We start from the raw sequence: 14173 nt of genomic DNA on the forward strand, positions 1-14173 counted from the left end.
CGCATCGCGCTGATCCGTAGCCAGGGGCCAGGTGCTTCTCCTGGTCTTCCATGCGGGTGCAGGGCCCAAGCACTTGAGCCATCCTCCACTGCCTTCCTGGGCCATAGCAGAGAGCTGGCCTGGAAGAGGAGCAACTGGGATAGAATCCGGCACCCCGACCGGGACTAGAACCCAGTGTGCCGGCGCCACAGGCGGAGGATTAGCCTAGTGAGCCGCGGCGCCGGCCAATAAATAAATCTTTAAAAAAATAAACTATTTTGATTTTTCTGAAGGGGACAGTACTTTCTTCTCTCTTCCTCCTTCTCTTTTTCTCTTCTGTTTTTCCTTCTTTCCCTCCCTTCCTTCCAATCAGTATCAGAAGCTAGCTTTATGTATTTTAAAGTAAGGGAATCTTTGTGCTCAACAAGAATGGCAAGAATCATAGGGTACTGACGAGGTGCTTTAATCTGACTTCCCACAGAGCTGTTGGAGCTGTGTGCTGTACACTTGATCCTGGCACTTTTTGACCTTGTGGATTTTTGGGTAGTTTTCCTTCAAGTTTTCAGCTTCTGTACAAACATGTGCTTTGAAGTGTGCCATTCTGATCTCACCCCATGTCTGATGTTTGCTGTCCCCTTCTGTTGCAGGTCGCACAGAGCATTGAGGATCACCATCAGGAGGTGATTGGCTTCTGCAGAGAGAATGGCTTCCACGGCCTGGTGGCATACGACTCTGACTACGCCCTGTGCAACATCCCTTGTTACTTCAGCGCCCATGCTCTCAAACTGAGCCGCAACGGGAAGAGCCTCACCACGAGCCAGTACCTGATGCACGAGGTTGCCAAGCAGCTGGACCTGAATCCAAACCGTTTTCCTGTTTTTGCTGCTCTGCTAGGTAGGTGGGGCAGCATGAAACCTCATCTTATTTTATAGAGGATGTCTACGCTGTGAACACATCGGTCTTTTAACTTGTTCAGTTTTGAGATGTGTGCCTTACATGTAAAAGAACCAAGGAATGGGCTCTTAGCATTTCTTCCCATTGCTTTTGATGTAGCTGATAATGTACTGCTTTTGTCCTTCAGTGTTTTTATGTATTGTTCTGTTCTGGTTGAAAAACTAATTTTGTGAATAAACTTCCTTAAAGTTTTAGAAAAATAAATAATATTTCTAAGTCACAGATGTTTACACATGCTCACTAAGATAATCAGACATTTAAAACTTTGCCATAAACTGTGTTTTTAATAGAAGCAGACATGCTGTTAGCCCTGTTAGATTTTCCCTCATTTTCAGGACCTTCAATATTTTAAAAGAAAAACAATAACAAAAAAAAATCATCTTCCCTTGTTTCCGTCACCTACCCTTTTAGTAAATGTATACATGTTTTTAAAAGTTCCCTTGTGGGTAGATGTTTGGTGCAGCAGTTAAGGCTTCACGTTGGGTACCTGCATCCCGTATCAGCGTAGTGCTGGTTTGCGGCCTGACTCCTTTGCTGCTAATCCAGCTTTTGGTAGCAGATGATAGCCCCAGTGCTTGGGCTCCAGCCACCCATGTGGGAAACTAGGATGGAGGTGCTGGCTCCTGGCATAAGCTTGGCCTAACCCTGGCTGTTGCAGGCATTTGGGGGAGTGAACCAGCAGATGGAAAATCTTTTTCTCTGTGTTTCTCCCTCTCCCTCTATCACTTTGCCTTTCAAATAAATCTTTAAAAAGTTTTTTTTTTCCAAGACGTAATTTATTCATCTGTCGTTTTGTATCTGTCAGCTACTTTTTCTTGTGTGCTAAGTGTCTCAGTCTTGCTTTGATTTGCTGAGGGTTTGTAAGAATTGTGTCCAAATAGAGGTGTGTTCTAATCACTGCTGTGATTAGAATCCTGGTTCTGATGGGATAAGGGCTGTTGGTGATTCACAGTTCTGGAAGCTGTGTGGTTTCCACTGAAACTATTGTCTGGTTCTGTTGTATCCCACAGAGGTCAGCAGCTCCATCCATCCTGCTTAAGAAGAGAATTATATTGTGGGTTATTTTTAGAAATCCCTGGTTACTAGAAAGATTGTTATACGTATTCCAAAATAGTTTATACAGTTAGAAATTTTATTGAAGGAGTCACAATTTTGTGTGTTTTATTCTTGTGGTAGCATTTTAAATTATATAACAATGAACAAAATTCTAATTTTACAACTTGTTTTTGTATCTAATCTCAAATTCTTAGGAAATTTGGGGGTTTGGAAGACTAAGACTAATCTTATATTTTCAAATATTAATATATAAAAATATTTCCTCTGAAATTGGATAACATATGCAAAGCTGCACATTTGCTTCAGTACTACGCAGTATAGCTTGGCAGATAATTGACTTTCAGTGAATATGAAAATTGCATACTCTTTGAATATGGATGCTTGAGCTGATTTGAAATATAGAAAAATATCTTATTTAAGAAACCTTAAATGTATTTCTTAGGCGATAATGCCAACTCATACTTTTCTACCTAATTGCCTTGTGGAAATTTAAAGTAAATGAAAAGTACAATCAGTTGTAATCATCAGATTACTTTAAGGCTTGGTATCTCTTAAAAAAAAAGTTTGTGCCAATTATAAGTAAACTTTTAGCTGGATGAATTTTTTTATTTTAGTTTTGAAAGTTTCAGTGTCTTCAAATATCAATGTTTATTTTCTCTCCTGTAATATAAAGTATAAGTGTAATTTTGTTTAGGAAAGTTTTGTGAAATAATAAAGGTACTTCAGAAATCTGGTAGAAAAATGGAATTAAAAGATAAATTTATTTTGGTGCAAGAAGTTTTTCATTAGTTTGCATTTTCCATGAACTTTTTGAAGTTCTCTTGTATTCATTTGTGTATTTGACCCATTTCCAGAGACTACTTGTATTACTGATGTTGGAATTGACTTTGTAGTTTTTCAGAATGACGATTCAAAGATAATCTCTGGGCTGGCGCCGCGGCTCACTTGGCTAATCCTCCGCCTGCGGTGCCGGCACCCCGGGTTCTAGTCCCGGTTAGGGTGCCGGATTCTGTCCCGGTTGTTCCTCTTCCAGTCCAGCTCTCTGCTGTGGCCCGGGAAGGCAGTGGAGGATGGCCCAAGTATTTGGGCCCCTGCACCTGCGTGGGAGACCAGGAAGAAGCACCTGGCTCCTGGCTTCGGATCGGCGCAGCACGCCGGCTGTAGCGGCCATTTGGGGGGTGAACCAACGGAAAAAGGAAGACCTTTCTCTCTGTCTCTCTCTCTCACTGTCTAATTCTGCCTGTCCAAAAAAAAAAAAAAAAAAAAAAAAAAAAAAAAAAAAATCTCTGACACTTCAGACTTGACAGTAAAATTCTGTGCAGCCCATTGGGGGAAAACCACGGGAAGCACAATAGTGCTGGACATGTGGGCCAAGCCTTGCTCATTGTGTGTGCTGGTCGTTTGGGAGCTCTGTGCTATGTGTTGCTGTGTTTGGAATAATATATGAAGAGTTGCAGATGATCTTACCTTGTTTGTTATCAGCTAATTAATGAATTTGCTATCTTAATGTGGATATGATTAGATCACATTATATATAAAGACCACAGGAGTTATTTAAGAACTTATACTGCTTTTAAATTGTTTTCAGAGAACTGATGTACTAAGGATGTTAGTATATCAGGCATTCAGGCACTACCACGAGAGTGGAGTATTCCCCTCAAAATGTAGTTTCTGCAATTGTAGACTGTGCACAGTACAGGTGATGAGGTAGCACAACATGACTGTTACTGTGGGATGTGCTTTGTCAGATTGTTACATGTACTGGGGGGCAGTAAAGGAAATCAGAGGAGCAGGTATTAATCCTTTTACAGTCAACAGTCACTGTCTAATGTTTAATCTTGCTAAGATTTTGTAATCATGCAGATTCTACCTTTAGTTTTTGAACCTAGTTCACATAATTTTGAACCACACTTGTTGCATGAATAAATGAAAACAGCTTGGTCAGTATTTGGCATCCTGGCATTACCACACCTGTTTGCAAACTGGTATTTACTGTTACTACTGTGCTGGGAAGTTGCTGAGGTTGGTAGCACTGTGCAGCTCCCATTTCGGATGCTGTTGGGACCACACTGGGCATCAGGTGGAACTCTAGGCTGCCTTGCGGATTGTCCCTGCTGTGTTGCCTTCTGTTAATACATGGAAGTTGTTGTGGTACATAGGGATCATCAGGTTGCCTGTATCACTGTGATGCTTGCTTTTACGTCACCTACTTTTGTGTTTCAGGAAATCACATTCTACCTGATGAGGATCTGGCGTCGTTTCACTGGAGTCTGCTAGGTCCAGAACATCCACTAGCCTCACTAAAGGTACAGACTTCACCTCCCCTCCAGTCACAGATCAGCATCTTTCAGTAGAGTTTGATAAATTTTATAGCTTTCTTACTAATTTTTTAATAATAATAAAGTAATCTTATTTAGGCTTAAATGCTTTTTGGATGATAGAGGACCTAAATTCCTTAGAAAAACCTCCATTTGTACTGTTTTATTAAACATAACTGGTTTTCTTATCTTTCTCCCTTTCAATTCCCTTCCTTTCTGTGATAGTAAAGAACATCAAAGAAGCACTTCCCTTGATTCTCTGAACTGGGAAGGTACATGTTGTTGTGAGTGTAGCAGTAGTGAGTGAGTTTGGGATGAGCCACCAGGAAATTCCGGTATACAAAAATACTCCTTATGTGTAGGACAACAGTGGGATATGTCATGACATACCCTTTCCCTAAGTGGAAAATACTGTAAGCTGGGGGTCATCTGTACTTGGTGGTGGTTCCTGTGACCTTGGCTGTCACTTGTTAGGTGCAAAGTGCCCTTGGTGACAGGGAATCAGGGAAGATGGGCTCATATCTGCTCTTAGCTCTGCAACTGCGAGAGAATGTTTGAGCAAAGACTTCTGGAGGCAGGCTGCCCTGTAAGATTCTCAGTTCTGTCAGAAGTGACCTTCTCTACAAACAACTTTAACTGGCGGTTAGTTTCCAGTTGGAAGTTTTCTGCCCACATTTTAATTCACACTCATAATTCCTGAATATGCAAGCAGATGTTCTTTCCCACTTCTGTCTGCCCTTGGCCATAGTGCCTCTCCTGAGTGTTTTTAGGAATGAAGTGATGGGTCTATGAAGCCAGCGACTGTGCTCATCAGCACTGTTGGACACTGGTTTATATGTACAGACACAGATAGAAGCTCACTTCTCGGAAGGGTCCTTTTCTCTTGAAGAGCAGGGTGGGAAACTTGCAAGATCTCAAGCCTGAGTGTATGTAGTCTAGAAGTGTAGTCTGACAAAAGTGGAGGATGGCCCAAATATTTGGGTCCCTGTACCCTTGTTTGGGACCCCGAGGAAGCTCCTAGCTCCTGGCTTTGGATTGGCCCAGTTCTGGCAGTTGTTGCCATTTAGGGAGTGATCAAGTGGATGGAACACCTTTCTTTCTGTCTCTCCCTCTCTGTCTCTGTGGCTCTGCTTTTCATAAATAGATAAAATCTTTAAAAAAGATTCCTTTAAAAAAGGAAAATAACCTGTAAATCCAGCATACTGTTTTTAAAAAGGAATTAATAAAAATCAGGAGAAAATTTCATTTTGTTACCTAATGTAAATTTCCATGGATAGGAAATCAGGCATCAGTAGTCCATCGGTTGCCTCTGTATGGTGGCAGCACAGTGACTTTATTTACTTGTTTTGTGCATGAGCAGCCCTCTTAGACTCATCTTATTTATTTTTTTAAAGATTTATTTTATTTATATGAAAGACAGAGTTGCAGAGAGAAAGGTAGAGCCAGAGAGAGAGGTCTTCCATTCCATTGGTTCACTCCCCAAATGACCGCAACGGCCAGAGCTGAGCTGATCCGGAGACAAGAGCTTCTTCCGGGTCCCCCACGCGGGTGCAGGGACCCAAGGACTTGGGCCATCTTCTATTGCTTTCCCAGGCCATAGCAGAGAGCTGGATCAGAAGAGGAGCAGCTGGGACTTCAACCAGCGTCCATATGGGATGCCAGTGCTGCTGTCTGGGGCTTTAACCTGCTGCGCCACAGTGCCAGTCCCTTAGACTCACTTTAAAAAAATTATTATTTGAGAGGTAGATACAGAGTGAACATTCCCATCCACTGGTTTATTCCACAAATGCCAACAAGGGTCGGGGGGACTAGAGATGGGAGCTGGTAACCCAAGTCTCCCCAGTGTGTGGCAGGAGCCCAGTTACTTGAATCATCCTGCTGCCTCTGGTGTGAGCATTAGCCGGCAGCTGGAGTCAGGAGTGGAGCCAGGTAGAGAACTCTGGCACTCTGATGTGGGATGCATGTCTTAGCCTCTCAGCCCACATGTATGCCCCTAGGCCCATTTTCTTTAGCATGTCTTTACCTGCTTCACCACTGCATCGTATCTGCTCACTGTGAATATGCCTCTCAACCCCTCAGCCGGGTGGATCAGCAAGAAGCTGTCTACACCTCTGATGACATGAAAAGAACTGTGTGTCTCCTGTAGGGTGGTGAGCATAGAACAACCTGGAGTGCCCAGGGAGAATAGCATGGGTGATGAGATCATTGGATAACACCTGAAACTGTGTTTTGTGCTACCTTGTTGATCAGTAGGTTGTGCTTAGTATGAGATTACGAATGCAGTGCTGAGCACGCTCATGGCCTAGAATTGCAAGAAAGCAACTGGAAATAGGAGTGATTTGGCTCCTCTAGCTTTATACATATCCACACTTCACAGTCAGTATTGAGGTGCTAGCAAAAGGTGGGCGTCAAGTTTATTACATTTAGAAGTCAAAAATCTTTCATTTAGGACAGTGGGGGCCATTTCATTTAACACATAAAATTCTAGGTTGGGGGGGCAGCTTGTAAGACAGGGTCTACTCTCTAGTGAAAGGAAGAATGTCGGGATTGTATGTCAGCCCTGCTGCTGCCAGTGGGGAGTGGGGCTGCTTTGTGAGCCAATGGGCCGCACACTGGCTGGGGGCCCAGTCCTGAGGCTGAGTTTTCCTTACTTTGCTTTAGGAAACTTACTCTGTTTTGTTTATAGGGACTTAGAGGAGAATGTTCTGCACATCTGTAATAGTTGAACTGTGCTCCCGTGATGCCTTGTTTCCAAATAATGGGGAGAGCTTCACTTATTTAAACTTTTTTCCGGTGAAAGTATTTCAGAAAGGATCATGCTTACTAGCAAAATGAGTGAAGCATTGTTACAATGTGTTTGTGACCCTGTGTTAGCGAAGATCTAGTATGGCATCTGAGAATGGAGACCAGGCCTGTGTGTGCTGACCTTTGGAAGAGGCTTCCAGATCCTGTCTTGCCTGGGCTACCCTGCCCCTTCAGTTGGTCTGTGAGAGATGGGAAAGGCCTTGGCAGCCTAGTGCTCTCCTAGAAAGCCGAGCAGGTGGAGCTCAGGCTTTAGAGTCCACGGCCTGAGCTTTGCGTGTTCGTGCCTCCTCTGGTCACTCTGCCTGGGTATGCCCCTACATAGCCTGATGTAGCTATGAGCCCGCAGGTCTGTTGGGTATAGGCAGATACCAGATGAGTGGTTTCTAGAAATGTGCTTTTGGAATTTCTTTTTTTTTGACAGGCAGAGTGGACAGCGCGAGAGAGAGAGACAGAGACAAAGGTCTTCCTTTTCCGTTGGTTCACCCCACAGTGGCTGCTGCAGCCGGCGCACTGCAGCCAGCGCACCACGCTGATCTGAAGCCAGGAGCCAGGTGCTTCCTCCTGGTCTCCCACGCGGGTGCAGGGCCCAAGTACTCGGGCCATCCTCCACTGCCTTCCCAGGCCACAGCAGAGAGCTGGACTGGAAGAGGAGCAACCGGGACAGAATCTGGTGCCCTGTCCGGGACTAGAACCTGGTGTGCCAGCACCGTAGGCGGAGGATTAGCCTATAGAGCCGCGGTGCCAGCCAAATTTTTTTTTAAGATTTATTTATTTATTAGAAAGGCAGAGTTAAAAGAGAGATTTTCCATCTGCTGGTTCACTCCCCAAATGGTTCCATCAACTAGGGCTGAGCCAGCCAGAAGCCAGGAGCCTGGAAATCTATCCTGGTCTCCCAGGTGGGTGGCAGGGACTGAAACCCTCGGGCTATATTCTGTTTTCCCAGGTGCATTAACAGGGAGCTAGATTAGAACTGGAGCATGGCTGGCGCTGTGGTATAGCAGGTAAAGCTGCTGCCTGCAGTGCTGGCATCCCATATCGGTGCCGGTTTGAGTCTAGGCTGCTCCACTTCCACTCCAGCTCTCTGCTGTGGCCTGGGAAAGCAGTGGAAGATGGCCCAAGTCCTTGGGCCCCTGCACCCACATGGCTTCGGATCAGCACAGCTCCAGCCGTTGCGGCCAATTGGGAGGTGAACTAGCAGATGGAAGACCTCTGTCTCTCTCTCTCTCTCTGCCTCTCCTTCTCTCTGTGTAATTCTGACTTTCAAATAAATAAATAAATCTTTTTTAAAAAAAGACCACAGCAGAAATAAATAAGGGAGACTCTTAAGCAATATTAAAATTAATAAAATGAAGAGCTAGTTCTTTGAAAAGAAAAAAAGAACTGGAGCAGCTGGGACTTGAACCAGGCCTCCAGTACCAGATGCCAGTGTTGCGGACTGTGGCTTAACTCTGCCACAACGTTGGCCCCTGTTTTAATTTTTTAAGGAAATGTTTCTGTAGGTCTTTGCTGGGCTTCAGTTGTTTTTTACATGTTATCTTCTGTTGCCTCTGGTTTTTCTGAAGCTCAAGTTTTTGGATTGGTTTTCTTTTCTTTTCTTTTCCTTTTTTTTTTTTTTTGACAGGCAGAGTGGATAGTGAGAGAGAGAGAGACAGAAAAGGTCTTCCTTTTTGCTGTTGGTTCACCCTCCAATGGCCGCTGCGGCCGGCGCATCTCGCTGATCCGAAGCCAGGAGCCAGGTGCTTCTCCTGGTCTCCCATGCAGGTGTAGGGCCCAAGGACTTGGGCCATCCTCCACTGCCTTCCCGGGCCACAGCAGAGAGCTGGCCTGGAAGAGGGGCAACCGGGATAGAATCCGGCGCTCCAACCGGGACTAGAACCCGGTGTGCCGGCGCCGCAAGGCGGAGGATTAGCCTGTTAAGCCACGGCGCCGGCCTGGATTGGTTTTCTTAACACACCTTATATTTGGTATACTATTTATGTGGTATCATTAGTTACAGAACATCTGTTCATCAAATGTTTTTATGTGTTCCTAAAATTGTGTTCCTTAATTTCCTATGTTTTGAGATTCTGTCCCTAGGGGTTGTTAGTGATCAAGTTTCCCTGCCATGGAGCCCCTTTTGCTGCTACGAGCGGATACGTAGCCTGGGGCCTATGTCTGTGCTCATACTCCCCAGCCCACCCTTCTCCACAGCCCTTCCCCATGCTTCTCCGGAGCCTACTTTTTCCCCAGGAGTTCCCTCTGGCCCTGGCATTTCTTCCTTTTTGGTTTGAATATCTTTATCTTGCACTTGGGTTAGTTTCTTCCTTTACCAGCTTATCTTCCTGGAGGCCACTGACCATCTTCAACCACAAGACACTGAGAATACTTGCAGAAAGTGTCCATTAGAGATGTATGGCAGTGGGGTCTGGTTCTGAGAGGAGCGAGGATGCTCTGTGTAGGTCTCTAGGACATGGAGCAGACAACAGGCAGCAGTGTGGTGCTGGGCTTGCCAAGACTGTGTTGCTTCCACAGGGAAACGCACAACAGAGCACACAGCAGCCAGTGTGTTGTAGCTCAGTGTCCTTCAGGACAAAGAAGTCTGACTAGCCCTCCCTGGGCTTCCAGATGACTGCTCTGATACTGGACACTGGTGGCCCAGTGTCACCAGTCTGCGGCCCTTGGGCCCATGATGCCTGACTTCTTCCATGGACCTCTGGCTGGGCAACCCTGTGGGTCACATGTGCCGCTTGGTGCCAGCTGCCCAGAGGGGCTGCCGCGTGTAGAGCATGTGAGGCTTTATAGTATGCTATATGTTCTCTGTAAATTTACGGGAGCTAAACTGACTACCAGCAGGTAACCATGTCCTAGATTGCTATTTGATTCTCCAGAATTTAAAAAAAAAAAAAAAAAAAAAAGTACATCCTGCAAACCTTTGTCATGAGAATCATCATCATCATCATCATGCGTGTCTGCCTGCTGTGTGTTCTTTCTGGTTAATAGAGTCACTGTACTGAGTTTAAGCTTTTGGGTCTTGAAAACCTGCATGTAAGGAGAAGCTGCTAATTTTTAAATTATGTGGAATTGTTAGATGGAATGATTTTGAATACAAGACTGAACTCAGTATTTTCTGCTTCTTTATATCTTCAGTGAGAACTTCCTTCTCTGTTCCCTGTTCATTTTAAAATAAGGGTGGAAAGCATGAAGTTCTGAGGGATCTGCTGGAGTCTGTAGGGATCAGGACTAGTGTTTCTGTCTGTTTCAGTCCCGGCACCAGGGGCCAGGTCCCGGGAAGAGATTGCACTCCTTACTTGTCACATCATTCCTTTAGCTTGGCTCCCCTGTGCAGTGAGGGGGATTGCCAGGCAGTGGGAGTAGGGATAAGGCCAGCAGAGTGGGCTGCACAGCCTGAGTGGTCTGAGAAACCAGTGCTTCTGATGGCCTGGGGAGATTGAGAGTGAGTGGGCCACAGGAGGCTCAGCATTGCTTTTTTTTTTCTTTTTTTTTTTTTGACAGGCAGAGTGGACAGTGAGAGAGACAGAGAGAAAGGTCTTCCTTTGCCATTGGTTCACCCTCCAATGGCCGCTGTGGCTGGCGCACCACACTGATCCGATGGCAGGAGCCATGTGCTTTTCCTGGTCTCCCATGCACTTGGGCCATCCTCCACTGCCTTCCTGGGCCATAGCAGAGAGCTGGCCTGGAAGAGGGGCAACCAGGACAGAGTCCGGTGCCCCGACTGGGACTAGAATCCGGTGTGCCGGCGCCGCCAGGCGGAGGATTAGCCTATTGAGCCACGGCGCCGGCTTCAGCATTGCTTTTATAAATAACAGTGTAGAGGTGGGTATTTGGTCTAGTGGTCAAGATACCTGCGTCCCTTATTGGAGTACCTGGGTTGGATTGCTGGCTCTACCCTTGATTCCATCTCCCTGCTACTGCAGACCCTGTGGGGATGGCTCAAGTAGTTGGATCCCTGCCACTCATCTGGGAGATATGGATTGAATTCTTGGCTCCTGAGTTTAGTCCCTAGCTCATGGCTGTTGCAGGCATTTGGGGAGTAAACCAGCAAAAGGGAGCCCTCTATATCTGTCTCTCTAAACATATATTTTTAAAAAAACCAAAACAGTGTAAACAGTTTGTAATTCATTTCCTACCTGATGAGTCCTTGGCCTCAGCCTTCTCGTTGCTTCCTGCAAGGACTCTGGCCTCACTGTGAACGTCATGACAGTGCTTGGTGCTGCTTATCCTCACCTGATACCACCTCCTCTGCCTGGGCAGATGACGCAGACCCTGGTGTCATCGTCTGGTGAATATTAGAGGCTCCAGGACAGCCAGCAGCCTGGGGAATGTCACCCTTTACTGATGTTAGTCCCTGTATGCCCACAATCTGGCTTACCTACATATCTCCCTCTCCCTCTCCCTCTCCGTCTCCCTCCTCCCCCTTCCTCCCTCTTTAGTATTTATTTATTTGAGAGGTAGAATGACAGAAAATAGAAATCTTCTCTTTGCTGGTTCATTCCCCAAATGTCTGGGCCAGGCTGAAGCCAAGAGCCTAGAACTCCATCCAGGTCTCCTACGTGGGTAGCAGAGTCCCAAGTACTTGGGCCATCTTCTGCTGCTTTCCCAGGTGCATTAGCAGAGAGCTGGATCAGAAGTGGAGCAGCCGAAACTAAACTGGTGCTCAGATGGGATGCTGGCATCACAGGTGGTGGCTTAATCCACTGTACCACAATGCTGACCCCATTTTCCCACCTTGAGGCTGGGGTGTTTCTGGCATTCTTTTTTTTTTTTTTTTTTTAATTTATTTGAAAGGCAAAGTTACAGAGAGCAGAGAGAAAGAGAAAGAGAGAGAGTTCTTCATCTGCTTATTCACTCCCCAAAGGGCCACAGTGGCAGTAGCTGTGCAGATCCAAAGCCAGGAGCCAGGAGCTTCTTCCAGGTCTCCCACATGGTTACAGAGGCCCAAGGACTTGAGCCATCTTCTACTGCTTCCCCAGGCGTATTAGCAGGGAGCTGTATTGGAAGTGGAGCAGCTGGGACTTGAACTGGTGCACATATTGGGATGCTGGCACCGCAGGTGGTAGCTTTACCCTCAGTGCCACAGCACTGACCCCATTCCTGGCATTCCTGAACTCTTAATCATGAACACACTTTGTAGGATAAGTACTTCTGGTATACCTCTGGTACACTGTCCTGTGAGCACCTTGGTCCTGTGTGCTTTTTCTCTTGCTTGCTTCTCAGCTTCAGTTTGTAACTATAGTTAGTTTTCTCCTGTGTTCCCCACCTGCCTGTCTCCCTGTTCTCACTACATCTGTCCCTGACAGTTTAATCTCTCCCTCATTGGAGGACTTGCTTTTGAGATTATTTTGATCAAGACTGCTGATACCTCCATTGCCTAACCTTGAATGTGGTTGTCAGCCTTACCTTCTCCCTCCCTGTGGCTCTGTTGCCTGGCTCCCCACATTGGTGGTGTGTATGGTCCTTCTGACAAGTTCTTTTTGGAGAGAACTGTGGTTCTCACCCTCTTGGCAGGTCTTCATTGAAATGTCCACCAGGGCGTTCCATTTACACGTTCCACCGCATGCTGAATTTGATATTTTGATTAAATGTGTCATTACCCTTCTCCCCCTTCTCCCCCCCAGTTATCTTCCTGTTTTGCACTTCCTAGGCTGTGATACCATTGCCCTGCAGTCATCAGGGTAGAATTGCAGTCATCTGATTTTCCCCACTCCTGGGTCTGTTCTGACTATTCTTCTCCATACTCTGCCTCTGTTACCACTCAAACTTGGACTTGAGCTGGAGCTTTGTGTCCTCTCTGTGACTGCCTCCTTCCTAACATGGCCACCTATTTCCATCTGCCTTATCCCCTGCTTAGGGTCTCAGTGACTCTCATCTATAGAGTGGTTTGAGTTTCATAAATCTGTTCAAAAACTAAAAAAAGATGAGGGACTACAGTTGTTGATTTCCAATTTTTCTATGTAAGAATATTAGAAGAGGGGACTGTGCACTGGTGTAGCTAGCAGGTAAAACTGCCGCCTGCAGTGCCAGCATCCCTTATGGGTGCCGCTTTGAGTTCCAACCGGTCCGCTTCTGATCCAGCTCTCTGCTATGGCCTGGGAAAGCAGTAGAGGATGGCCCAAGTCCTCAGGCTCCTGCATCCACGTGGGACACCTGAAAGAAGCTCCTGGCTTCTGGCTTCAGATTGGTGCAGCGCCGGCCTCTGTGGCCATCTGGAAGCGGGTGGAAGACCTCTCTCTCTCTCTCTCTCTCTCTCTCTCTGCCTCTAACTCTGCCTTTCAAATAAATAAATAAATCTTTCATATAAAAAAAGAATATTAGAAGAAAAAAGAATTATCTGTCTGCCATCTTTTCATTTAAAGAAAGCACATCCCAGTGTAAAAGGAAAGGACCAGCCTATAGTGGCCAAATGTGTTGAATTCACTCAGAGGCTCACCGGCAGGTCTGGCATAGGTGGTGGCTCCTATGGGGTGGGGTGGGAATGGTGGTGATGATAAGTGAGAGGCATGTGCTTAGAGAAGTTCCTGCACACAGTGCTCACTGAGCTGCTAGGATGTAGCACAGCCTTCCTCCAGGCAAGAAGGACCTCGGGGCACTGTGGGCTCATGGCACTTCTTCCTTAGGAGACCCTGCCACCTCAGTAGGAGGGTGCCCAGATTCTCCTTTGGGCCCTTAGCCTGCAGAATGGGGTGAGGAACTGGTCCATTACAAGGCGCATCAGCCTGCAGAGCTGTGATCACTCTTAGTATTATTTGTGATTAGTTGCATTTGGGCAGCTTACTCATGGCTTTATTTGGGCAGATTATAGAAGGTACTTATATATCATGACTTTTTAAGAGTTTGGGAGGCGTAACTATTAGTGATTATCTTTAACAATTATAGCATTAAGTATTTTCTTTCTCTTGGCTGTTTTAATAGAAAACTTTGGTCCTGCTCAAGGGCATGCTAAATAAAGCAGAGATTATTGGAGCCTCTACCGTCTCCCCTCCCCTCCAGTAGATCTGGGCTGAGGCCCAGGACTGTAAGGGTGACAGATTCTTAGAGACCGCACCTTGAGCCCTGCCTACCAC

At 46.0% G+C, this 14173-nt stretch overlaps 1 protein-coding gene across 2 annotated transcripts in view; it reads left to right on the forward strand.

Annotated features, from left to right (window-relative positions):
* Positions 1 to 14173, forward strand: part of FAM120A (family with sequence similarity 120 member A) — a 116020-nt gene that overhangs the window by 25864 nt on the left and 75983 nt on the right. For both annotated transcript variants that reach the window (XM_062208511.1, XM_062208512.1), the window contains exons 2-3: positions 627 to 873; positions 4213 to 4295. In XM_062208511.1, the coding sequence (XP_062064495.1) occupies positions 627 to 873; positions 4213 to 4295 (330 nt within the window). The remainder of the gene's footprint in view (positions 1 to 626; positions 874 to 4212; positions 4296 to 14173) is intronic.

Source organism: Lepus europaeus, chromosome 12 (genome assembly GCF_033115175.1).
Source record: "Lepus europaeus isolate LE1 chromosome 12, mLepTim1.pri, whole genome shotgun sequence".
In the NCBI taxonomy this organism is placed as follows: domain Eukaryota; kingdom Metazoa; phylum Chordata; class Mammalia; order Lagomorpha; family Leporidae; genus Lepus; species Lepus europaeus.